Genomic DNA, 26,658 nt, shown 5'->3' with positions numbered 1-26,658 from the left:
AAAAAATGTTATATACACACATACACTGTGGCTAATAGCCACTGATGGACCTCTGCTCCATATTTTTATCTAAACCCCTCTTGAAGGTGGCTATACTTGTGGCCGCCACCACCTCCTGTGGCCGTGAATTCCACATGTTAATCACCCTTTGGGTGAAGAAGTACTTCCTTTTATCTGTTTTAACCTGTCTGCTCAGCAATTTCATCGAATGCCCACGAGTTCTTGTATTGTGAGAAAGGGAGAAAAGTACTTCTTTCTCTACTTTCTCCATTCCATGCATTATCTTGTAAACCTCTATCATGTCACCCCGCAGTCGACGTTTCTCCAAGCTAAAGAGTCCCAAGCGTTTCAACCTTTCTTCATAGGGAAAGTGCTCCAGCCCTTTAATCATTCTAGTTGCCCTTCTCTGCACCTTCTCTAAAGCTATAATATCCTTTTTGAGGTGCGGCGACCAGAACTGCACACAGTACTCCAAATGAGACCGCACCATCGATTTATACAGGGGCATTATGATACTGGCTGATTTGTTTTCAATTCCCTTCCTAATAATTCCCAGCATGGCATTGGCCTTTTTTATTGCAAACGCACACTGTCTTGACACTTTCAGTGAGTTATCTATCATGACCCCAAGATCTCTCTCTTGATCAGTCTCTGCCAGTTCACACCCCATCAACTTGTATTTGTAGCTGGGATTCTTAGCCCCAATGTGCATTACTTTGCACTTGGCCACATTGAACCGCATCTGCCACGTTGACGCCCACTCACCCAGCCTCAACAGATCCCTTTGGAGTTCCTCACAATCCTCTCTGGTTCTCACCACCCTGAACAATTTAGTGTCATCCGCAAACTTGGCCACTTCACTGCTCACTCCCAACTCTAAATCATTTATGAACAAGTTAAAGAGCATGGGACCCAGTACCGAGCCCTGTGGCACCCCACTGCTTACCGTCCTCCACTGCGAAGACTGCCCATTTATACTCACTCTCTGCTTCCTATTACTCAGCCAGTTTTTGATCCACAAGAGGACCTGTCCTTTTACTCCATGATTCTCAAGCTTTCTAAGGAGCCTTTGATGAGGAACTTTATCAAAAGCTTTCTGGAAGTCAAGGTAAACAACATCTATCGGGTCTCCTTTGTCCACATGTTTGTTCACCCCCTCAAAGAAATGCAACAGGTTAGTGAGGCAAGATCTTCCCTTGCAGAACCCATGCTGAGTCTTCCTCAATAACCCGTGTTCATCAATGTGCCTACTCATTCTGTCCTTGATAATGGTTTCTACCAACTTTCCCGGTATTGAAGTCAGACTGACTGGCCTGTAATTTCCCGGATCTCCTCTGGAACCTTTTTTAAAGATGGGGGTGACATTTGCTACCTTCCAGTCCTCAGGAATGGAGGCAGATTTCAATGAAAGATTACAGATTTTTGTTAGAAGATCCACAAGTTCAACTTTGAGTTCCTTCAGAACTCTCGGATGTATGCCATCCGGACCCGGTGACTTATTAGTTTTTAATTTGTCTATCAGTTGTAGGACCTCCTCATTTGTCACCTCAATCTGACTCAGGTCTTTCAACACCCCTTCCAAAATTAGTGGTTCTGGGGCAGGCAAAAAGTTCTCGTCTTCTACAGTGAAGACGGAGGCAAAAAATTCATTTAGCTTCTCAGCCATTTCCCTATCCTCCTTCAGTAATCCTTTTACCCCATGGTCATCCAAGGGCCCCACTGCCTCCCTGGCTGGTTTCCTACTTCTAATATATTTGAAGAAAGTTTTATTGTTGGTCTTTATGTTTTTTGCAATATGCTCCTCATAGTCCCTTTTTGCCTGCCTGATCACAGTCTTGCATTTGATTTGCCACAGCCTGTGTTCCCTTTTACTAATCTCACTTGGACTGGTTTTCCACCGCTTAAAGGAGTCCTTCTTACCTTTTACAGCTTCCATTACTTTGTTTGTTAACCACGCAGGCCTTTTCTTATGCCTGTTTGTGCCTTTCCTAACTTGTGGTATGTATTTTATCTGAGCTTCTAGGATTATAGTTTTAAATAGCGTCCAAGCTTCCCCAAGGGTTTTGACCGTATGTACCTTTCCTTTCAGTTTCTTCCTCACATGCCTCCTCATCTCAGTGTATTTACCCCTTTTAAAGTTAAACGTGGTTGTGGCGGTCTTTTTGGACAACTCCCTATTTATACAAACGGTGAAATCAATAACATTATGGTCACTGCTCCCAAGCGGCGCAATCACTTTTACATCTCTCACCAAGTCTTGGGCATTACTTAGGACCAAATCCAGGATCGCCCCACCCCTGGTAGGTTCTGAGACCATCTGCTCCATAGCACAGTCATTGAGAGCATCAAGAAACTCAATCTCTTTCTCTCGACCAGAACACATATTGACCCAATCAATCTGCGGGTAGTTAAAATCACCTATTACAACACAGTTTTTACGTTTAGCCGCTATCTTTAAGCCTTCCATCATATTATAATCGTCCTCTCTCTTTTGATTTGGTGGGCGATAACAAACTCCCATAGTTAAATTTCCTTTTGGGCCCTCTATTTCAACCCAAAGCATTTCTAAAAGTGAATCTAATTCTCTGATCTCAGCCTTACTGGACCGTATATCCTCTCTGACATACAGAGCCACCCCACCTCCAACCCTTCCCTCCCTATCCTTCCGATATAGCTTATATCCAGGAATCACCGTGTCCCACTGATTCTCTTCATTCCACCAAGTTTCTGAAATTCCCACAATGTCTATGTTTTCTCCCAACACTAAACATTCCAATTCACCAATTTTACTTTGAACACTTCTAGCATTTGCATACAAACATCTATAATTTCCCAGGCGAGCTAGGCCCGCCACCTTCCTCCTGCCGCCTCGAGACACTGGCAGACAGTCCATATTGTTTGTCACCTTCACAGTGGACAACTCCGGTCCGCTACCCGGTAGAAAAATAGCAGCTAACCCTTCATCTCTTTGAGACGAGTCCTCCTGAACCAGAGACATTTCATCTCCTGTCGGCTTTCCCCCAAGATTTAGTTTAAAAACTGCTCTGCCACCTTTTTGATTTTAAGCGCCAGCAGCCTGGTTCCATCCGGGGACAAGTGGAGACCGTCTCTTTTGTACAGCTCTCGCTTGTTCCAGAAAGCATCCCAGTGCCTAACAAACTTAAACCCTTCCTCCTTACACCATCGTCTCATCCACACATTGAGACTTCTAATTTGTGCCTGTCTCTCCTGCCCTGCACGTGGAACAGGTAGCACTTCCGAGAAGGCTACCTTGGAGGTCCTGGCCTTAAGACTCCTGCCTAGCAGCCTAAATTTTTCCTCCAGGACCTCACGACTGCATTTCCTCACATCGTTGGTGCCAACATGCACCACGACCACAGGCTCCTCCCCAGCACTGTCTATCAGTCTATCTACTACACGCGTAATGTCCGCTACCTTCGCACCAGGCAGGCAAGTCACCATACGGTCAGTACGCGGTTTCGCCACCCGGCTGTCTACTTGCCTAATGATCGAATCACCAACTACCAATACCCCCCCTCTCCCCCTGCTCAGGAATGGTTCCTTGGCGCAAAAGGATTCCCGCTCACCAACCGAAGAAGAGGTCCCTTCTGAGGGCGCATTCCCCTTATCCTCAGCACGGTGCCCTGTTCCCTCTCGACCCTCACGCTCTCTGGCAGCAACGGGGCTGCTACGTTCAGAGCGGGGCTCATCTAATACGCCCCCGAGAGTCTTCCCCAAGTGCCTAACTGACCGTCTCTGCTTCTCCAGGGCAGTCACCTCGGCCTCAAGGGTACGAACTCGTTCCCTGAGGACCAGGAGCTCCTTGCATCGAGCACACACCCAAGACTTCTGTCCTTTGGGCAGATAGTCATACATGTGACACTCAGTGCAAAACACTGGAAAGCCCCCAACCCCCTGCTGGCATTCTATCTTCATTGTATATATATATATATATATTAAAATATACAGTCCTCTTTAAATGCTGTTTAAGTGGCTCCCCTTCTGGCGGGTCAGCTTACCTTACCTCAACTTACCTTATTGGGAACTTACCTTATTTAGAGAACAAGGAAGCCAGGGATCTGGGTTCCTGCTCCTTAGGGAGCCCCTAGGCCAAGAGCCACAGGCCAAGAGCCCTTTAGCTCTCGCCCTTCGGCTCGCGCCAAAGGCTCGCGCCTTTGGCAAGGCGCAGCTTAAAATGCAAAGAGGTGGAGCAGAGGCACTCCTCAGCAATCACTCTCAATCAGCAGCAATCACTCTCAATCTCTTTCACCCTTAAAGCAGTCAACCAAACAAAGAGCAGTTCCCCAGCTATCACACCTTAGAATTTTAGGCAGCCCCACAAACCTTAGAATGAAGTCCTTCAAAACTCAGAAATTCTCAGCAATTTCTCCAGCTGTCTCAGCTATCAGAGCTGCTCTGCTCTGCTCCTCTCAGACCTCTGTGAGATGTGCTCAGCCTTTGGCAAGGCGCAGCTTAAAATGCAAAGAGGTGGAGCAGAGGCACTCCTCAGCAATCACTCTCAATCAGCAGCAATCACTCTCAATCTCTTTCACCCTTAAGGCAGTCAACCAAACAAAGAGCAGTTCCCCAGCTATCACACCTTAGAATTTTAGGCAGCCCCACAAACCTTAGAATGAAGTCCTTCAAAACTCAGAAATTCTCAGCAATTTCTCCAGCTGTCTCAGCTATCAGAGCTGCTCTGCTCTGCTCCTCTCAGACCTCTGTGAGATGTGCTCAGCCTTTGGCAAGGCGCAGCTTGGACAGCCCTTCAAGTACCTGAAGATGGTGATCCTATCACCTCTCAGCCGCCTCCTCATACGAAGCTGCCTTATACTGAATCAGACCCTTGGTCCATCAAAGTCAGTATTGTCTTCTCTAGTCTAAACATCCCAGCTCCTTCAACCTTTCCTCTCCAGACCCCTCACCATCTTTGTCGCCCTCCTCTGGACCCGTTCCAGCTTGTCTAGATCCTTCTTAAAACATGGTGCCCAAAACTGAACAGAAGTTGTCACGTCAGTTTATTTTCTTCTGCATGTGACTTCAATGATGAGGATTTCCAAGGGAGGCTGCTTTCATTACTGGTGGTGTCATCAGTGGCTTCACAACACCACCACCACCCTTTTTTTTTTTTTTTTTTACAAAATATTTATTTATTGTTCAAATTTATATTCTGCCCTCCCCGCAAGTGGGCTCAGGGTGGATCACAACATAAAAATAAGCATATAAAATCAGTATAAATAGCAATTAAGTTCAGTAAAACAATATACATTTCTTTAAAAAAACAAGATTTCCAGCTGGACTCAGTTGGTGTTCACTGTATAAACTGGGCTACACGCAATAATGGATGGTACTTCAATAATATCAGCAATATCAGCAGTGTCAGGGTTGGGGACTGGGATCTCTCTGAACGCTCAGTTGCCTCAACCAAAGGCCTGGTGAACAGCTTCATTTTACAGTAGGGTTGCCAAGTCTAATTCAAGAAATATCTGGGGACTTTGGGGGTGGAGCCAGGAGACTTTTGGGGTGGGGCCAGGAGACATTGGGTGGAGCCAGGAACACGGGTGTGACAAGCATAATTGAACTCCAAGGGAGTTCTGGCCATCACATTTAAAGGGACAGCACACCTTCTTAAATATCTTCCTTCCATAGGAAATAATGAAGGATACGGGTACATTCTTTTGGGGCTCATAGAATTGGACCCCCTTTTGAAACTTGGGGGGTACTTTGGGGAGAGGCACTAGATACTATACTGAAAATATGGTGCCTCTACCTAAAAAAACCCAGCTCCCCCAGAGCCACAGAAACCTCCAGATCAATTCTCCATTATACCCTATGAGAATCGATCTCCACATAGGGAATAATGAAGTGCTCAGCAGATGTTTTCCTCTCGATTCCCTTGCCTCACAGAGATATGCCTTTTTCTTTATAAATGAGGAGACCGGAGACTTACTTTGTAAAAAATGAAAGCTGGGAACCAAAGAACGTCCTAAGTCTATTGTTACAAGGCTCCAGTGATCTATTTATTTATTTATTTATTTATTACTTTACATTTATATCCCGCCCTCTCCGCAAGCGGACTCAGGGCGGTTTACAATATCATAAAAACAATCAATTCCATAAAACATATAAAACCATAATTCACTTATCAATTTAAAACTATTTGCGCTGTCTATAAGAGCCCCACTTGGCCCCATCCAGTTTCTTAAAACGCTTGGTGGGCACCAAAGAGATATGTTGGCAGGCTCCACCATTGCAGTCCACTGCAATACATTTTACTTATCTACAGAAATGCAAATAGATACTGGAAGATGAGTTGATAGCCTGTTTCTGAGAATGTTGTTGTCCAATGCTAACTGGGCACTATGTACACAGGAACAGAGGGGAACATGCAGCTCCCATCTGACTGAGTGGACACATCAGGGAACCCACATCCCGCCCCCCACCCCACCCCCCATATAAAGCATTACACAGTTATCTCAGGAATAAAACTGCCCTGGTTTTCACTCTGTTTTCCAATGCAAAAAAGTTTGTTTTAAAATGCTTATTACTCTGCCTTTCTCCTGCAAAGCAGGACCCAAAATAACTTTTTATTTTATTTTTATTTATTTACTTTAGATTTTTGTCCTGCTCTCTCCCCAAGCAGACTCCAATAAAGGTCATTCTGAACTGACATTACGAAAGGATATCCAAAAACAAGAATGAAATCCACGCAGTACCTTTTATTATTTATGCGTGTGCCACCAAGTTGCAGCCGACATATGGCCAACTCAGCAAGGGGGATTTCAAGTAGGGTTGCCACCAGGTCTCACCGAGCCAAGAGCGGGGGACTTTGGTGGGCATTCCAGGGTGGGCAGGGATATTGCACAACATCCCCTAGAATTTACCCCTGAACTACAACTGATCTCCAGACTACAGAGATCAGTTTCCATAGAGAAAATGGCTGCTTTAGAGGCAGTGCTGGCTTGCCCACTAGGCAAACTAGGCGGCTGCCTAGAGCATCGGAAAGATGGGTGTGCAAATTGGGCTCCTCCCCTCCCGGTGCCCAAGACAACCGCATAGTTTGCCTCTCTTCCCCCCATCGCCACGGCCGCTGCTGCCAGCCACAGACAACCCCCCCCCCTTCCCTTCCACCATGCTCTGCCTGCCCCCATCCCCCCAACGCTCACGCTGCCGCCGCCAGCCCCTTCGCTTCTGCTGCGCCACCCCAAAATTTGCCACCACTGCCAGCCTCCTGCCTTCCCTTCTGCAGCACTCTATTGATATTTTAGAGCCTTTAAAAAAAATGAAAAGGAACTATTCGTCTTCTGGGTTGGGGGGAAGAGAGGGAGTGATTTGACCACAATAGTCCAGTCATCAAAAGAGTGGGATGGAGCTAGGTAGGGCAAAGAAAACCAACAGAAACATTATGCATGAGGATACAGCAGATTCAAAATCAGTTTCCAGAAAAATCATTGAGGTAAAAGTGGTCTCAGAAGAGCCAGGAAAAAAAAAAAACATCCCAAAAGTAACTAAAGGCACAAAAATTCATGAGGCAATCAGGAGATAAACCAAGCAGTAGGGGGCTGGAACTGATGCGGGGGGTGGGGTGGTGGTGGTGGGAATGTGGAAAACCTCTGAATCTTCTGCTACGTCCCTACCTCCTCCTGCACTCTACCTAAAGGTCTGCCAATAAACAATACCAAAAATGTCATAAGTCTCTGCCATCCTCTCATCCAAAGTGCACCGCTCAGTTAAGTGGTTCCTTGTGATAGATACTTGGAAATTCTCGCCATTTTATTATTAAAATTTATGTGGTATAGGAAAAGATGCACAGTGGGAACTTTTTCTCCCATAACATCATCATCATCATCATCATTATTATTATTATCATTATTATTATTGTTACATTAAATTTATATCCCGCCCTCTCCGCAAGCGGACTCAGGACGGCTAACAATCAAGTATATAAAACAATTTAAAACCAATAAAATACGTTTAAAACATTTTGTGGTGCTATATATTTTAATGTGGCGGGATCTTACTTTTTCTGTTGACGATCCCATGATATTCGTGGCTCCCCTCAGCGATGAGAGGTGGTGGTTCTCTCCTGGATTCAGATGTCGAAGGCCTGTCGAAACAGTTCAGTTTTACAGGCCCTGTGGAATTGTGAAAGAGCCCGCAGGGCCCTTATGGACTCCGGGAGGGCATTCTACATTTCTGGTGCTGCCACCAAAAAAGCCCTAAGGCCGAGTGGAGCATAGCCTGGCTTCCTTTGGTCCGTGGATGGACGATAAATTTTGTGTCCCTGAATGCAGTGCTTTCGAATGCATGTACGTCCAATGAAGCTGATAGGCAACAGATTCAAGCTAAGTAAAAGGAAAACATTTAGTTAGAAACACTTTCACAGAAGAAGGTGTGGAATTGTTTTCGGTGGCCCCAGAAGGTAGGATAAGAATCAATGGGTTGAAATTAAATCAGAAGAGTTTCCAGCTCAACTTTAGGAAGAACTTCCTGACGGTCAGAGCAGTTCCTCAGTGGGACAGGCTTCCTCCTCGGGAGGTGGTGGGCTCTCCTTCCTTGGTGGTTTTTCAACAGAGGCTAGATGGCCATCTGATAGCGATGAAGATCCTGTGAATTTAGGGGGACTAGATGGCCCTGGAGGTTCCTTCCAACTCTAGGATTCTATTAGGAAGAACTTCCTGACCGTTAGAGCAGTTCCTCAGTGGAACAGGCTTCCTCCTCGGGAGGTGGTGGGCTCTCCTTCCTTGGAGGTTTTTAAACAGAGGCTAGATGGGCATCTGACAGTAATGAGGATCCTGTGAATGTAGGGGGAGATATCTGTGAGTTTAGAGCGGTTCCTCAGTGGAAGAGGCTTCCTCAGGAGGTGGTGGGCTCTCCTTCCTTGGAGGTTTTTCAACAGAGGCTGGATTGCCATCTGACAGCAATGAAGATCATGTGAATTTAGGGGGAGGTGTTTGTGAATTTCCTGCATTGTGCAGTGGGTTGGACTAGATGACCCTGGAGGTCCCTTCCAACTCTTTGATTCTATATATGACATGTTGGAAGTATCCTGACTCTTGGGCATACCTTAGAATTGCCAAGTCCTCTTCAAGTCCCGGTGGGGGACTTTGCGAGCGCAACGAAATATCACCCGTAAGTGACATCATCAAAATGGCGGCATACACATGGGCCACTCTAGGCATTTCTGGGAAAACACTATGGTTTTCCTGGACGCTCTAGGCATTTGAGAGGTAAAACTCGCTGATAAAAAGGTACCATAGAGTTTTAACCTCCCAAATGGCTAGAGCGTCCGGGAAAACCATAGAGTTTTCCTGGAAATGCCTAGAGCGGCCCATGTGTGCACCACCATTTTAATGATGATGCCATCGCGCTAGCGATGCAGGCGGAGGTTTCCCTGCCCGGACTGTGTTCTTGGCAGCCGTAGCTTACCTAGGGGCCCTGGGGTTAATTTTTTAATTTATTTCACAGCCTTTCTGCCCAATGAGGATTCAAACCTGCGTCTCCTAGACGCTAGTCAAACACTCTAACCACTATACTACATTGCCTCGCCAACGTTTGCTCCTTGGCTGTTTGGCCCACCGTGGAACATAAATCTCTCGGTTCGCCCTTTCTCCTTCGAGCTGCACTATGATCCCTCCCGTCGTGTTGGGAGGCTCCATTAATTAATGCTCTTAAGGTAATTGGAGATCGGCAGATGAAAGGTGCCAAATGACTGCTAAGTATTGTTATCAGCCCCGTGACTCATTGCTCCGAGCGGCAGCCAGGAGCTCTGTGGAATTTATGTTCCGCGAACGCTGATAATTCGACATATGATAATGCATATCATTTAAATTACATCTTAATTTAGCCCAAATGAATATGGGAAACATTAGCATATTTCTCCATCAGGCTCAATTAAAGGGCATTAGGCAGGGAGTCAACTTGAGCGGGGAATAAAGAGAGGGAGCCACGCATGAGGCGGTCTTTTCCTCAGAAATCTGTGGAGGTCTCTTGGGGTTGAAGAGGAGAGACACATCTCTCATTGGCAGGAGCCTTTCTTGGAGGTTGCCAATAAGAAAGGGTCATTGGCAGGAGGCTTCCTTGGCAGCAGCCAATAAGAAAAGGTCCCAGGCAAAGTTCCCACTAAGCAAGCCTCAGATTCAGCAGGAGCTCACAGGAGTTCAGCTCCTGAACCTTTCTGAGGGTTCCCCCTCCCTTCCCTATCTTGTCCATTGAATAGGAGGTGCAGCTGCATAACAATCCCTGGATTAGGAGACCGGGCAGCCAGCCAGCCACCAGGGGCTTTGCCACGCTCCCAGCAGTCCTCATTAACCCCTGGAGAAGCCCACGCCACCCTTTCTCCACTTCTTATGTGATTTTGGGTAGCGGCTGGTTGCTGGTCTTTTGACTGGAGGCTGGGGCAGCCCAGGAGAGCCCCAGGCGAGCGAGGCCTGCTTGGGCTGGCTGGATCGCTAACAAGCCCAAACAGGCCTCGCTCACCCAGGGCTCTCCTTTCTTGCATTGGGTTGCTTTTGGCTGGGGAGGGGCATCACATGCTAATGAGTTATGCTAATGAGCCCCACCACCCATTTTTCTATAAAATGACCGCTACCTCTAAGATGTGGAGTCTTCTGAGCAAAAATCAATAAGAACATAAGAGAAACCATGTTGGATCAGGCCAATGGCCCCTCCAGTCCAACACTCTGTGTCACAGAAGAACATAAGAGAAGCCCTGTTGGATCAGGCCAGTGGCCCCTCCAGTCCTACACTCTGTGTCACAGAAGAACATAAGAGAAGCCCTGTTGGATCAGGCCAGTGGCCCCTCCAGTCCTACACTCTGTGTCACAGAAGAACATAAGAGAAGCCCTGTTGGATCAGGCCAGTGGCCCCTCCAGTCCTACACTCTGTGTCACATAAGGACATAAGAGAAGCCCTGTTGGATCAGGCCAGTGGCCCCTCCAGTCCTACACTCTGTGTCACAGAAGAACATAAGAGAAGCCCTGTTGGATCAGGCCAGTGGCCCATCCAGTCTAACACTCTGTGTCACATAAGAACATAAGAGAAGCCCTGTTGGATCAGGCCAATGGCCCCTCCAGTCCAACACTCTGCGTCACATAAGAACATAAGAGAAGCCCTGTTGGATCAGGCCAGTGGCCCATCCAGTCCAACACTCTGTGTCACAGAAGAACATAAGAGAAGCCATGTTGGATCAGGCCAATGGCCCCTCCAGTCCAACACTCTGAGTCACATAAGAACATAAGAGAAGCCCTGTTGGATCAGGCCAGTGGCCCATCCAGTCCAACACTCTGTGTCACAGAAGAACATAAGAGAAGCCCTGTTGGATCAGGCCAATGGCCCCTCCAGTCCAACACTCTGTGTCACATAAGAACATAAGAGAAGCCCTGTTGGATCAGGCCAATGGCCCCTCCAGTCCAACACTCTGAGTCACAGAAGAACATAAGAGAAGCCCTGTTGGATCAGGCCAATGGCCCATCCAGTCCAACACTCTGTGTCACAGAAGAACATAAGAGAAGCCCTGTTGGATCAGGCCAATGGCCCACCCAGTCCAACACTCTGTGTCACATAAGAACATAAGAGAACCATTCCTCTTGACATTTTTGCACATTGCCATTTCTTAATCTTGTGGACATTAGGTCAGATTCTGCGGCTGCCAACAATTTGTTGATAAATTCCTCTCTATTGGGAGTTTTCCCATTTTTTCCAATATTTAGCATACAAAATTCTAGCTGTGGTAACTATATACAATAACAGTTTCAATTTAGAAAGAGGCAAGCTTTGTCTACAGATATTTAACAAATACAATTCCGGCACATGGTTAATTTGCATTTTTAAAATTTTTTGGATCCAAATATTAACCTGTGACCATATTAACCTGTATTCTTGGTGTTTGGGGGGGCACAGTGGGAGGGCTTCTAGTGTCCTGGCCCCATTGATGGACCTCCTGATGGCACCTGGGGTTTTTTGGTCACTGTGTGACACAGAGTGTTGGACTGGATGGGCCATTGGCCTGATCCAACATGGCTTCTCTTATGTCCTTCTGTCTGGGGCAGTGATGCTCTGTATTCTTGGCGCTTGGGGGGGCACAGTGGGAGGGCTTCTAGTGTCCTGGCCCCTATGATGGACCTCCTGATGGCACCTGGGGTTTTTTGGTCACTGTGTGACACAGCGTATTGGACTGGATGGGCCTTTAGCCTGATCCAACATGGCTTCTCTTATGTTCTTATGTCTGGGGCAGTGATGTTCTATATTCTTGGTGCTTGGGGGGGGCACAGTGGGAGGGCGTCTAGTGTCCTGGCCCCACTGATGGACCTCCTGATGGCATCTGGGGTGTTTTTGGCCACTGTGTGACACAGAGTGTTGGACTGGATGGGCCTTTGGCCTGATCCAACATGGCTCCTCTTACGTTCTTATGTCTGGGGCAGTGCTGTTCTGTATTCTTGGTGCTTGTGGGGGGCACAGTGGGAGGGCGTCTAATGTCCTGGCCCCACTGATGGAACTCCTGATGGCACCTGGGGTGTTTTTGGCCCCTGTGTGACACAGAGTGTTGGACTGGATGGGCCTTTGGCCTGATCCAGCATGGCTTCTCTTACGTTCTTATGTCTGGGGCAGTGATGTTCTGTATTCTTGGTGCTTGTGGGGGGCACAGTGGGAGGGCGTCTAATGTCTTGGCCCCACTGATGGAACTCCTGATGGCACCTGGGGTGTTTTTGGCCCCTGTGTGACACAGAGTGTTGGACTGGATGGGCCTTTGGCCTGATCCAACATGGCTTCTCTTACGTTCTTATGTCTGGGGCAGTGATGCTCTGTATTCTTGGTGCTTGGGGGGGGGGCACAATTGGGTATGGAGTCCTTTCTATTCTATACGGCCTGGGGCCTGCATAACTTCGGGACTGCCTCTCCCCATATGAACACCCCTCCCCCCCGGGCTTTGAGATCATCTGCACAACATCTTCTTGTGATCCCTGGTGCTAAGGACGCCCTATAGGCTTCAACGAGGGCCAGGGCCTTTTCGGTCCGGGCCCCCACCTGGTGGAATGAGCTCCCATTGGAGATTCGGGCCCTGCGGGACTTACCTACGTTTTGCAGGGCTTGTAAGATGAAGCTCTTCCGCCAGAATTTTAATCTGCTGGGTGTCCTCTGAAACCTTCCCCCAACACCTTACTATCCTTGCGCTTGTCGGGTCAAGGGTTCGAGTTTAGGGTTGCCAAGTCCTATTCAAGAAGTATCTGGGGACTGTGGGGGTGGAGCCAGGAGACATTGGGGACGGAGCCAGGAGCAAGGGTGTGACAAGCATTATTGAGCTCCAAGGGAGTTTTGGGCATCACATTTAAAGGGACAGCACACCTTTTAAAATGCTTTCCTTCCATAGGAGATAATGAAGGATAAGGGCACCTTCTTTTGGTGCCCATAGAATTGGACCCTCTGGCCCAATTGTTTTGAAACTTGGGGGGTATTTTGGGGAGAGGCTCTAGATGCTACACTGAAAATTTGGTGCCTCTACCTCAAAAGACAGCCCCCCCAGAGCCCCTGTTCCCTGCAGATCAATTCCCCATTATTCCCTATGGGAATCGTTCTCCATAGGGAATAATTGCCCAGTAGACATTTCCCTCCCCCCTCGCTTTCTGATGACCCTCCAAACCTGGGGATTGGCAACCCTCTCTCTGTCTCACACACACACACACACTTACTGGGTCTGGTTCCTCCACAACGACATCTGAAAAGAACAGGGGCTACGCTGCTCTCTCTCTCACACACACACATACTCTTAGTTGCTCTGAAAATGAAAGCAAAAGAAACGGAGGGTCTGTGCTCTGACGAAACTGCTGCTGACCCTTCCCCATGAAGCTCTTCCTGTTTCCTGCTTCCTGCTCAACTTTAAAGGCACACATTTTAAAAATGGACCTGTTTGCACGTTTCTAAACCTGCGGGAGCTCTAGAAGTACATGGTGACTGTGGGGGCGGGACTTTCCCCACTGGCCAGCTGGCTGGGGGCGGGGGGAAGCCTATAAAACCGGGAGATCCCTCACTGGGGCCTGGGGATTGGGAAGCCTATCTGAGTTACAACCTTAAGTGGTGTCAGATGACCTGAAGCTGTGCTAAGTGGTGTTAATCAGCTGAAGTTGTACCAATTGCTGAACTATGGCCTTTGGCTAGACTAATGTTGGGCTTATGACCCTCTATTTTACGTATTCCGTTTATGAGATTTTAAAGTTGTTGTGTTTAATTGGATATGTTTTATGTATCGTTATTGCAATGTTTTAATGTGGTAAGCTGCCCTGAGCCTGCCTTGCGAGATAAGGCGGGGTATAAATTGCAAATTAAATTAAAATTAAATTATTCTATGGGCCCATAAGATAGAATGGGCCTGTAAGGGGGCATCATTTTTAAATTTTGCCCCCCTCCCCTCAAAAAGCATGTCGATCCGGTCCTGCCAAATCCTGAATGCGGACATCCTTTGATTGCACTGATCTCTCTTCTCCTCCTTGCAGGGACTTGCTGGTGAGGATGGAGTGGCACCTTCTTGGACTGACCCTTTGCCTCGGCTTGGTGCCCATGGCCTCTGCAGACTGTGCAACTGAGTGCTCTGCCTGTGTGTTGCATAACCAGGATCCGGAGAAGCCCATCAACCCCTTAGTAAGTCCCTGTGTACTCCCTCCCATTATCAGGAAAAGAAAACTGGGGATCCCTAGCATACGTAAATTAATTAATGTAAGCACCGCAGAGGGGGAAAATGTCAATATTTGAAAATATTAATCACACTCTTGTTATGCTCTTTAAGAACATAAGAGAAGCCCTATTGGATCAGCCCAATGGCCCATCCAGCCCAACATTCTGTCACACGGTGGCCAAAAAACCCAGGTGCCCTCAGGAGGTTCATCAGTGGGGCCAGGACACTAGAAGCCCTCACACTGTTGCCCCCCCACCCCAAGCACCAAGGATACAGAGCATCACTGCCCCAGACATAAGAACATAAGAGAAGCCATGTTGGATCAGGCCAGTGGCCCCTCCAGTCCAACACTCTGTGTCACATAAGAACATAAGAGGAGCCCTGTTGGATCAGGCCAATGGCCCATCCAGTCCAACACTCTGTGTCACATAAGAACATAAGAGAAGCCCTGTTGGATCAGGCCAATGGCCCATCCAGTCCAACACTCTGTGTCACATAAGAACATAAGAGAAGCCATGTTGGATCAGGCCAATGGCCCCTCCAGTCCAACAGTCTGTGTCACACAGTGGTCAAAAAACCCAGGTGCCATCAGGAGATCCACCAGTGGGGCCAGGACACTAGAAGTCTTCGCACTGTTGCCCCCGTCCAAGCACCAAGAATACAGAGCATTACTGCCCCAGACAGAGAGTTCCAACAACTCTCTGTTGTTAAAGAATACTTATTGCTCTATATAAATTATAATAAAATCGAGTTGATGGTTAAAACCTAGAGAAATAATACAATATCTCAGTTCTGCCTGGCTTAGCGTCAGGGGGTGTGGCCTGATATGCAAATGAGTCCTTGCTGGGCTTTTTTCCCTACAAAAAGCTCTGCGAGAAACAACGTTGATGTCAGGGGGTGTGGCCTAATATGCAAATGAGGCTCTGCTGGGCTTTCTCTGACAAAAAAGCCCTGTGTTAAACAATGGTGACATCAGGGGGTGTGGCCTAATATGCAAATGAGTTCCTGCTGGGCTTCCCCCCCTACAAAAAAGCCCTGTAATTTCTCAATACACAATTTCCAAGCTGAGACTCACAACAGAGCATCGCTGGCAGTTTATCTCTTACAAAAGTGTTGCTGTGTACTTAAGACCAATAACAATGCAATGAGCACGGCTTACAGATAACCAAACGGATGTTGCTGTACACAGAAGAACAAAATATATGCAATAGAAAAGTCCTCCGGTCAGCTCCTCTAAAGCTCTCAGCAACAAATGAGTCTGTAGATTTCTAAGTCAATTCCAAAGGGTGAGGCAGAGAAATCACATCTTGGAGATAAACCATCAGCTTAATGCCACTTCTAGGTAATTTATTAGACATTTCAAATTCTGTCTTCTTCCAGTATTAGAACAAAGTAGAAGTTCCGTTGCACCTTTAAGAGCAGCAAAGTTTTATTCCGGATGTAAGCTTTCGTGTACTGGAAGCACATTTCAGACAATAAGATGGAATGGCAAACGTATAGAGAGAGCGGGCAGTGAATTAGTATGCAAAATCATGGAAATGTTTTTTAGCGGATTAAAAGAATCACAAGTTGGGGTCTGGTGATTGCTCGTTTGTGCTGACTGGGCAGAAAGAACAGCAAAGGCAATAAATATCAGAATAGCAGGTTGATGTCTATGTCATTAGGTATCCTGAGTGTGAGTGCAATAAATAAGAGTCTGTTAGCAAGTCTAGGTTAAAATGAGGACACTGCTTTCTCAGGTTTTTCCTGTCCATCCAACTGAAACACGTAACACACATATAAATATCATTTTAGTTTGCCGTTAGAAAAAAAAATACATTAAAATGTAGCGGAAGATGGGTTAGTATATGCGATGGGAAAAATAGCTGATATCCCTTATTTGAGTATGTCAACGCAAAAAACATAAACTAATTTATGCAGCAGCTCACAGTTTTAATGCTAGTAGCTCACAAAGCAGAATTTTTGCTCACAAGACTCTGCAGTGTAGAGGGAACTTTGTTTGGGGATCCCTCATTCAATCAAGAGAGCCAGTTTGGGGTAGTGGTTAAGTGTGCGGACTCTTATCTGGGAGAACCGGGTTTGATTCCCCACTCCTCCACTTGCACCTGCTGGAATGGCCTTGGGTCAGCCAGAGCTCTGGCAGAGATTGTCCTTGAAAGGGCAGCTTCTGGGAGAGCTCTCTCAAACCCACCCACCTCACAGGGGTGTCTGTTGTGGGGGGAGAAGATATAGGAGGTTGTAAGCTGCTCTGAGTCTCTGATTCAGAGAGAAGGGCGGGGTATAAATCTGCAGTCGTCGTCTTCTTCTTTCCACTGAAAGGGACCAGGCTTGATCCCTAAAAATTTTAGAATCCATTTGTGAGGTAAATGCTGCCCCATGGAAATTGTGTTCAGGGCACCGTAAATCCCTCATTCTGTGAATTGATAGAGCCAAATTACTCACAGCTATTGAAATTAAATGGAGCCGTGCAAATTAAGTTTCATTTGATGTATATGCAAAGCTTGCTTTGCAGTTCTGCGCTGTGTTCCAAAGTCTGGTCTATGCATGTTGCTGAAACAGCAACCCATCCCCCCACCCCCCATTTATTTACTCTTTTTAAATTTATGCTCTGCAACTGCTCAGCTGAAGCTTCCATGGCACCTAATGAAATTAACCCATCAATTAAAATCACATGCAATTAAGTGAGTTAAACTCACAGTCAACTGGAATCCTGTGACTGCAATTATGGCTACCAAAAACCCAAAAAAAACCCCCAGCAACTGAGAGATTACAACACAGCAAAACCCCCTTCCCCCAAAACCACCCCCACAATGGCCATAACAAGTTCACTGATGGGCTTTTTAAACCTGATGCTTCAAACGGGAAGAAGAAGAAGATATTGGATTTACATCCCGCCCTCCATTCCGAAGAGTCTCAGAGTGGCTCACAATCTCCTTTACCTTCCTCCCCCACAACAGACACCCTGTGAGGTAGATGAAGATACTGGATTTATATCCCGCCCTCCACTCCGAAGAGTATCAGAGCGGCTCACAATCTCCTTTCCCTTCCTCCCCCACAACAGACACCCTGTGAGGTAGATGAAGATATTGGATTTATATCCCGCCCTCCACTCTGAAGAGTCTCAGAGCGGCTCACAATCTCTTTTACCTCCCCCCCCCCCACAACAGACACCCTGTGAGGTAGATGAAGATATTGGATTTATATCCCGCCCTCCACTCCAAAGAGTCTCAGAGCGGCTCACAATCTCCTTCCACCCCCCCCCTCCACAACAGACACCCTGTGAGGTAGATGAAGGTATTGGATTTACATCCGGCCCTCCACTCCGAAGAGTCTCAGAGCGGCTCACAATCTCCTTTACCTTCCTCCACCACAACAGACACCCTGTGAGGTAGATGAAGATATTAGATTTACATCCCGCCCTCCACTCCGAAGAGTCTCAGAGCGGCTCACAATCTCCTTTACCTTCCTCCACCACAACAGTCACCCTGTGAGGTAGATGAAGATATTAGATTTACATCCCGCCCTCCACTCTGAAGAGTCCCAGAGCGCCTCACAATCTCCTTTACCTTCCTCCCCCACAACAGACACCCTGTGAGGTAGATGAAGGTATTGGATTTACATCCGGCCCTCCACTCCGAAGAGTCTCAGAGCAGCTCACAATCTCCTTTACCTCCCCCCCCCCCACAACAGACACCCTGTGAGGTAGATGAAGATATTAGATTTACATCCCGCCCTCCACTCCGAAGAGTCTCAGAGCAGCTCACAATCTCCTTTACCTTCCTCCACCACAACAGTCACCCTGTGAGGTAGATGAAGATATTGGATTTATATCCCGCCCTCCACTCCAAAGAGTCTCAGAGCGGCTCACAATCTCCTTTATCTTCCACCCCCCCACAACAGACACCCTGTGAGGTAGATGAAGATATTGGATTTATATCCCACCCTCCACTCCGAAGAGTCTCAGAGCAGCTCACAATCTCCTTTACCTTCCTCCCCCCACAACAGACACCCTGTGAGGTAGATGAAGATATTGGATTTATATCCTGCCCTCCACTTCAAAGAGTCTCAGAGTGGCTCATAATCTCCTTTACCTTCCACGCCCCCCCCCACAGCAGACAGCCTGTGAGGTAGATGAAGATACTGGATTTATATCCCGCCCTCCACTCCAAAGAGTCTCAGAGTGGCTCACAATCTCCTTTACCTTCCACCCCCCCCCTCCCCACAGCAGACACTCTGTGAGGTAGATGAAGATACTCTGAAGGTATTGGATTTACTCTGGATTTACCTCACCCTGTGAGGTAGATGAAGATATTGGATTTATATCCCACCCTCCACTCCGAAGAATCGCACTGCTACAGCACCAACCCCAAATCAGACTTTTCCCTGCAGCCACTGTGGCCGGACCTGCCTGTCCCGCATTGGTCTTGCCAGCCACCAGCGAGCCTGCAGCAGACGTGGACTACTGCACCCTTCTTAAATCTTCGTTTGCGAAGCCAAGCCGAGAGAGACTCTGAAGAGTCTCAGAGCGGCTCACAATCTCCTTTCTCTTCCTCCCCCACAACAGACACCCTGTGAGGTAGATGAAGATATTGGATTTATATCCCTACCTCCACACCGAAGAGTCTCAGAGCAGCTCACAATCTCCTTTCCCTTCCTCCCCCACAACAGACACCCTGTGAGGTAGAAGAAGATATTGGAGTTATATCCCACCCTCCACTCTGAAGAGTCTCAGAGTAGCTCACAATCTCCTTTCCCTTCCTCCCGCACAACAGACACCCTGTGAGGTGGGTGGGGCTGGAGAGGGCTCTCACAGCAGCTGCCCTTTCAAGGACAACCTCTGCCAGAGCTATGGCTGACCCAAGGCCATGCCAGCAGGTGCAAGTGGAGGAGTGGGGAATCAAACCCGGTTCTCCCAGATAAGAGTCTGCATACTTAACCACTACACCAAACTAGGATGGCTAAACATATGTGGGGAGGATTAAAGGCCCCAATTCCTGTGTAGCTACCCCCTATCTATAGGGGCTTAAAGGAGACATCAAGCTATTAGTCACAATGTATTGATGGAACAGTCTGTCTGGGGCAGTGATGCTCTGTATTCTTGGTGCTTTGGGGACAAGAGTGCGAGGACTTCTGGAGTTCTGGCTCTGCAGGTGGTCCTCCTAATGCTACCTGGGTTTTGGCCACCGTGTGACACAGTGTGTTGGACTGGATGGGCCATTGGCCTGATCCAACAGGGCTTCTCTTATGTTCTTATGTGACAGAGTGTTGGACTGGAGGGGCCATTGGCCTGATCCAACATGGCTTCTCTTACAGAGTCATAGAATCATACAGTTGGAAGGGACCTCCAGGGTCATCTAGTCCAACCACTTGCACAATGCAGGAAACCCACAAACACCTACCCCAAATTCACAGGATCTTCATCGCTGTCAGATAGCCATCTAGCCTCTGTTTCAAAACCTCCAAGGAAGGAGAGCCCACCACCTCCCAAGGAAGCCTGTTCCGCTGAGGAATCGCTCTAGCAGTCAGGAAGTTCTTCCTAATGTTGAGCCAGAAACTCTTTTGATTTAATTTCAACCCATTGGTTCTGGTCCTACCTTCCGGGGCCACAGAAAACAATTCAACACCATCTTCTAACTCACTGTAAATGTCAAGACAGTGTGCGATTGCAATAAAAAAGGCCAACACCATCCTGGGAATTATTTGGAAGGAAATTGAAAACAAATCAGCCAGTATCATAATGCCCTTGTATAAATCGATGGTGCGGTCTCATTTGGAATACTGTGTACAATTCTGGTCACCGCATCTCAAAAAGGATATTATAGCATTGGAAAAAGTGCAGAAAAGGGCAACTAGAATGATTAAAGGGTTGGAACACTTTCCCTATGAAGACACAGAGTATTGGACTGGATGGGCCATTGGCCTGATCCAACATGGCTTCTCGTCTTATGTTCTATATGACAGCCCTTCAAGTACTTGAAGATGGTGATCCTATCACCCCTCATCCACCTCCTCTCCTGGCTAAACATCCCCAGCTCCTTCAACCTTTCCTCATAGAACTTGTTCTCCAGACCCCTCACCATCTTCGTCGCTCTCCTCTGGACCCGTTCCAGCTTGTCTATATCCTTCTTAAAATGTGGTGCCCAAAACTGAACACAATACTCCAGGTGAGGTCTTACCAGAGCAGAGTAAAGCGATACCATCACATCACATGATCTGGACACTACTGTTGATACAGCCCAAAACTGTATTTGCCTTTTTAGCCACCGCATCACGCTGTTGACTCATGTTCAGCGTTTGATCCACTAAGACCCCTATATCCTTTTCGCACATACTACTGCTAAGACAAGTCTCTCCCATTCTATAACTAGGCATAGGATTTTTCCTACTGAATTGCAGAACTTTACATTTATCCCTGTTAAAATTCATGTTATTGGTTTTAGCCCAGTTTTCCAGTCTGTCAAGGTCATCCAGTAACCTGTTTCTGTCTTCTACTGTATCTGCAACCCCTCCCAATTTAGTAGCATCGGCAAATTTAATAAGCATTCCCTCTATTCCTTCATCTATTCTTATGTTAATATATGGAGTGGTGGTCCATGAGTGGCTGGCTATTAGCCACAAGGTATAGATGGAACATTATTCACACAGTGTCCCATCAGGAGGTCCACCAGCAGGGCCAGAACTCTAGAAGCCCTCCCACTGTGGCTCCTTCCAAGCACCAAGAATACAGAGCATCACTGCCCCAGACAGAGAGTTCCATAAGAAGCCATGCTGGATCAGGCCAATGGCCCACCCAGTCCAACACTCTGTGTCACACAGTGGCCAAAAACCCTAGGTGCCATCAGGAGGTCTACCAGTGGGGCCAGGACACCAGAAACCCTCCCACTGTTGCCCCACCAAGCACTAAGAATACAGAGCATCCCTGCCCCAGACATAAGAACATAAGAGAAGCCATGTTGGTTCAGGCCAATGGCTCATCTAGTCCAACAGTCTGTGTCACAAAAGAACATAAGAGAAGCCCTGTTGGATCAGGCCAGTGGCCCATCCAGCCCAACACTCTGTGTCACAAAAGAACATAAGAGAAGCCCTGTTGGATCAGGCCAGTGGCCCCTCCAGTCCAACACTCTTGTGTCACATAAGAACATAAGAGAAGCCCTGTTGGATCAGGCTAGTGGCCCATCCAGTCCAACACACTGTGTCACATAAGAACATAAGAGAAGCCCTGTTGGATCAGGCCAATGGCCCCTCCAGTCCAACACTCTGTGTCACATAAGAACATAAGAGAAGCCCTGTTGGATCAGTCCAGTGGCCCATCCAGTCCAACACTCTGTGTCACAGAAGAACATAAGAGAAGCCCTGTTGGATCAGGCCAATGGCTCATCCAGTCCAACAGTCTGTGTCGCACAGTGGCCGAAAACCCAGGTGCCATCAGGAGGTCCATCAGCGGGGACACTAGAAGTCCTCACTCTGTTGCCTCTCCCAACCACCATGAATACAGAGCATCACTGCCCCATACCTAGTGTTTCATCTATACACTGTGACTAATAGTGACTCATGGAACTCTACACAGGGTTGCCAGCCTCCAGGTGGAGCCTGGAGATCTGCAGCTTTCCCAATTGTTTTATTGTCTCAGGCAGTCTCCTCTCTCCCATTCTGAAGTGCTGCAAAAAAAAAAAGGCAGTGGGACAACTAGGGTTGCCAATCTCCAGGTGGGTGCAGGGAATACCCCGGTTTGGAGGCCCTCCCCCCACTTCAGGGTCATCAGAAAGCGGGGAGGGGAGGGAAATATCTGCTGGGCACTCCATTATACCTTGTGGAGACCCATTCCATAGGGTATAATGGAGAACTGATTCGCAGGTACCTGGGGATCTGGAGGGGGGGCTGCTATTTGAGGCAGAGGCACCAAATTTTCAGTATAGCATCCGATTCCTTTCCTCAAAACACCCTCCAAGTTTCAAAATGATTGGACCAGGGGGACAGTGGCTCAGTGGTTGAGCATCTGCTCGGTAAGCAGAAGGTCCCAGGTTCAATCCCCGGCATCTCCAACTAGAAAAGGGTCCAAATAGGTGTGAAAAACCTCAGCTTGAGACCCTGGAGAGCCGCTGCCAGTCTGAGTAGACAAGACTGACTTTGATGGACCCAGGGTCTGATTCCGTATAAGGCAACTTCATGTGAACTTCATGTGTTCATGTGCCCCTATCCTTCATTATTTCCAATGGAAGAAGAAGAAGATTTTGGATTTATATTCTGCCCTATACTCTGACTCTCAGAGTCTCAGAGCGGTCACAATCTACTCTACCTTCCCCCCCCCAACAACACACACCCTGTGAGGTAGGTGGGGCCAAGAGTGCTTTTATAGCAGCTGCCGTTTCAAGGACAGCTTCTATGAAAGCTATGGCTGACCCAAGGCCATTCCAGCAGGTGCAAGTGGAGGAGTGGGGAATCAAACCTGGTTCTCCCAGATAAGAGAGCTCTGGCTGACCCAAGGCCATTCCAGCAGCTGCAAGTGGAGAAGTGGGGAATCAAACCCAGTTCTCCCAGATAAGGGTTCGCGCACTTATCCACTACAACAAACTGGGAAGGCATTTAAAGGTGTGCGGTCCCTTTAAATGTGATGGCCAGAACTCCCTTTGGAGTTCAATTATGTTTGTCACACCCTTGCTCCTGGCTCCACCCCCAATGTCTCCTAGCTCCACCTCCAAAGTCCCCAGATATTTCTTGCATTGGACTTGGCAACCCTAGGGACAACAGAGGTAGCTAGCCAGAATGAAAGGTTTAAGAACATAAGAGAAGCCATGTTGGATCAGGTCAGCGGCCCATCCAGTCCAACACTCTGTCACACACAGTGGCCAAAAACACCAGGTACCATGAGGAGGTACACCAGTGGGGCCAGGACACTAGAAGCCCTCCCATTGTTGTCCCCCCGAAGCACCAAGAATACAGAGCATCACTGCCCCAGACAGAGAGTTCCATAAGAAGCCATGCTGGATCAGGCCAATGGCCCACTCAGTCCAACATTCTGTGTCACACAGTGGCCAAAAACACCAGGTGCCATCAGGAGGTACACCAGTGGGGCCAGGACACTAGAACCCCTCCCACTGCTGTCCCTTCCAAGCACCAAAAAATGCAGAGCATCATTGCCTCAGACATAAGAATGTAAGAGAAGGCATGTTGGATAAAGCCAATGGCCCATCCAGTCCAACACTCTGTGTCACACAGTGGCCAAAAACCCCAGGTGCTATCAGATGGTCCACCAGTGTGCCCAGGACACTAGAAGCCCTCCCATTGTTGTCCCCCCCAAGCACCAAGAATACAGAGCATCCCTGCTGCAGACAGAGAGTTCCATCAATCTGCTGTGGCTAATAGCCCCTGATTGGCTTCTGCTCCATATGCTTATCCAATCCCCTCTTGAAGGTGGCTATGCTTGTAGCCACCGCCACCTCCTGTGGCAGTGAATTCCACATGTTAATCACCCTTTGGGTGAAGAAGTGCTTCCTTTTATCCGTTCTAACTCAGCTGCTCAGCAATTTCATGGAGTGCCCACGAGTTCTTGTATTGTGAGAAAGGGAGAAAAGGACTTCTTTCTCTACCTTCTCCATCCCATGCACAATCTTGTAAACCTCTATCATCTCACCCCGCAGTTGATGTTTCTCCAGTCGGTGCCGGGGGTAGTGGTGGTGGTGGTGGCATTTAAACGATAGGACGCCCGTCTGCCTCAGCCATAGGCCCAATGGAACAGCTCCGTCTTACAGGCCCTCTGGAACGGCAACAGATCCTGGAGGGCCCGAACCTCTACCGGAAGCTGTTTCCACCAGGTTGGGGCCAGGATCGAAAAGGCCCTGGCCCTGGTCGAGGCAAGCCAGATGTCCTTTGGGCCAGGGATGGTCAGAAGATGTTGGCTGGCCAATCATAGCAACCTCCGGGGCTCATATGGGGAGAGAGGGTTGAACTTCTTTCTCTACCTTCTCTATCCCACGCACAATCTGTCCCCATTTATTAATGTCTTGCAGGTCTGTTCTTTGGAGTGCCAGGGCTCCTTCCTGTCCGCCAGTGATTGGGAGGCATGCAAGAAAGCTTTGTCTGCCTTGGCCCCTTTCCTGTTGGAGGAACAGCCCAAGAGACGATCTCAGGGAGCTGAAGAAGAGTGGCCCGATCAGGGAGGAAGCCCCACGTCATGGGAGCTCTACACCGGCTTGGCCAAACGTTACGGCGGCTTCACAAGGAACAAGATCTTCTCCCTACTTCGCGAGAACGCTCACCCCAAGGGCATCAGCAAGAAGTACGGTGGGTTCTTCCGAAAAATAGGGGAGAGGTCAGCCTCTGAGCTGGGTGAAGAGGAGGTTTACCCGGGGGACTTGGACACTGGAGACCTGGGCTATGCCGGGGAAGACTCAGATCTGGGATCTCTTAAGGACGAGATGAAACGTTACGGGGGCTTCCTCCGCAAGTACCCCAAGAGAAGTTCGGAAGGGGCCATCCCCGAGGAGGACGGGCAGGCCCTGGAAGACCTGCACAAACGCTACGGGGGCTTCCTTCGCCGCATTCGCCCCAAGCTCAAGTGGGACAATCAGAAGCGTTACGGTGGGTTCCTGAGGCGTCATTTCAAGGTGACCACGAGATCCGAGGAGGAACCCAATGCCTACTCGGGGGAGGTCTCCGACCTATAGATCCCATCCGCTGTAGAAACCGAGTCATTCTCCGGTTTTTAAAAAAAAAAGATACTTCCAAAAATGGACCGTGTAGATCTTCTGAACCTCAAAATCCCAACTGCGCACCTTCAGAACTCAGCCAAGCAGTGTCAATACAACTTGCAAATCCATTAGTGGCGGGAACAGATGGGAAATTGGGGAGCGCCTTGATTTCTGGGGTGGAGCAGAGGAAGAGCTGGGCATTTATGGTTTAGCGGGACCTGGGGTAGACCTTTCTGGATCCATCCTCTAGGGCAGGGGTCCTCAAACTTTTTAAATAGGGGGCCAGTTCACTGTCCCTCAGACTGTTGGAGGGCCGGACTGCCGTTACTGTACAAGGCCGCGGGCCGTCAGTTCTCTGTCTTCTGCATCTCTCCCTTCCCCACACCACACACCCCGGCCTGGGAACTCACCTCACCTCAGTATCACCTCACACTCTGTCTCCGCCGCCTCAGCCCAGTGCCGGAAGTGTGCGTTGCTAACGCGAGTTTAGGTCAAACGTCACTTCCGGTCTGATTTTGCCATAACCCGGCGGGCCGCATAAACGTCCTCAGCGGGCCGCATCTGGCCCGCGGGCCGTAGTTTGAGGACCCCTGCTCTAGGGAAAGGGTCCTCAACCTTTCTGAGGCCGTGGACACCCTTTGGAGTTCTGATCCAAGATGGCTGGCACAGCCGCAGAATGGCTGCCGCAGGAGGCGGAGCCAGCCACAAAAATGGCTGCCGCAGCTTAACTTCAGTCACCCAGAGGAGATCTTTGCGCTGTGCTGCCAGCGGCCACCGAAGTAACATTTAAAAGATGCCAAGCAGCCAATCAAATCATCAGGGGCCATTCAGAAGTCTTGCCAGGGAAAAGCCTCTCCCGGCCTCACTTGCTTTCTAGAAACACCTGGGAGTGCCGACAGTGATGTTAGTTGGCCCCATGGTTGTGAGCCCCCGTCATAGAGAGAAGCAATCCTTTTAGGGGATGGAGGTAGCAAATACTACACGAGTTCTAGCAAGGGTGCGATGGAGAGTAATTGTCTGCAGGGCTTTTTTCGTAGCAGGGGTTCCTTTGCATATTAAGCCACACCCTCCTGGTGTAGCCAATCCTCCAAGAACTTACAGGGCTCTTAGTGCAGGGCCTGTTGTAAGCTCCAGGAGGATTGGCTACATCAAGGGGGTGTGGCCTAATATGCAAAGGAAAGGATAGGAAAGGTCCCCTGTGCAAGCACCAGTCATTTCCGACCCTGGGGTGGCGTTGCTTTCACAAGGTTTTCACGGCAGACCTTTTTACAGGGTGGTTTGCCATTGCCTTCTCCGGTCTTT

The 26,658-nt window shown here is 48.4% G+C and overlaps 1 protein-coding gene across 1 annotated transcript; it reads left to right on the top strand.

The window, feature by feature from the left end:
- Positions 1-8,262: 8,262 nt before the first annotated feature.
- Positions 8,263-25,368, top strand: PDYN (prodynorphin). Its single transcript, XM_060263666.1, has 3 exons — positions 8,263-8,309; positions 14,490-14,634; positions 24,676-25,368. The coding sequence occupies exons 1-3, from the start codon at positions 8,263-8,265 to the stop codon at positions 25,330-25,332; spliced, it is 849 nt and encodes a 282-aa protein (XP_060119649.1). The 3' UTR covers positions 25,333-25,368.
- The last annotated feature ends 1,290 nt before the right edge of the window (positions 25,369-26,658 follow it).

The sequence above is a fragment of the Heteronotia binoei genome, chromosome 2, assembly GCF_032191835.1.
Source record: "Heteronotia binoei isolate CCM8104 ecotype False Entrance Well chromosome 2, APGP_CSIRO_Hbin_v1, whole genome shotgun sequence".
Classification (NCBI taxonomy): domain Eukaryota; kingdom Metazoa; phylum Chordata; class Lepidosauria; order Squamata; family Gekkonidae; genus Heteronotia; species Heteronotia binoei.
The sequence above is the reverse complement of the archived record's forward strand: the minus strand, read 5'-3'. Positions and strand labels throughout refer to the sequence as shown.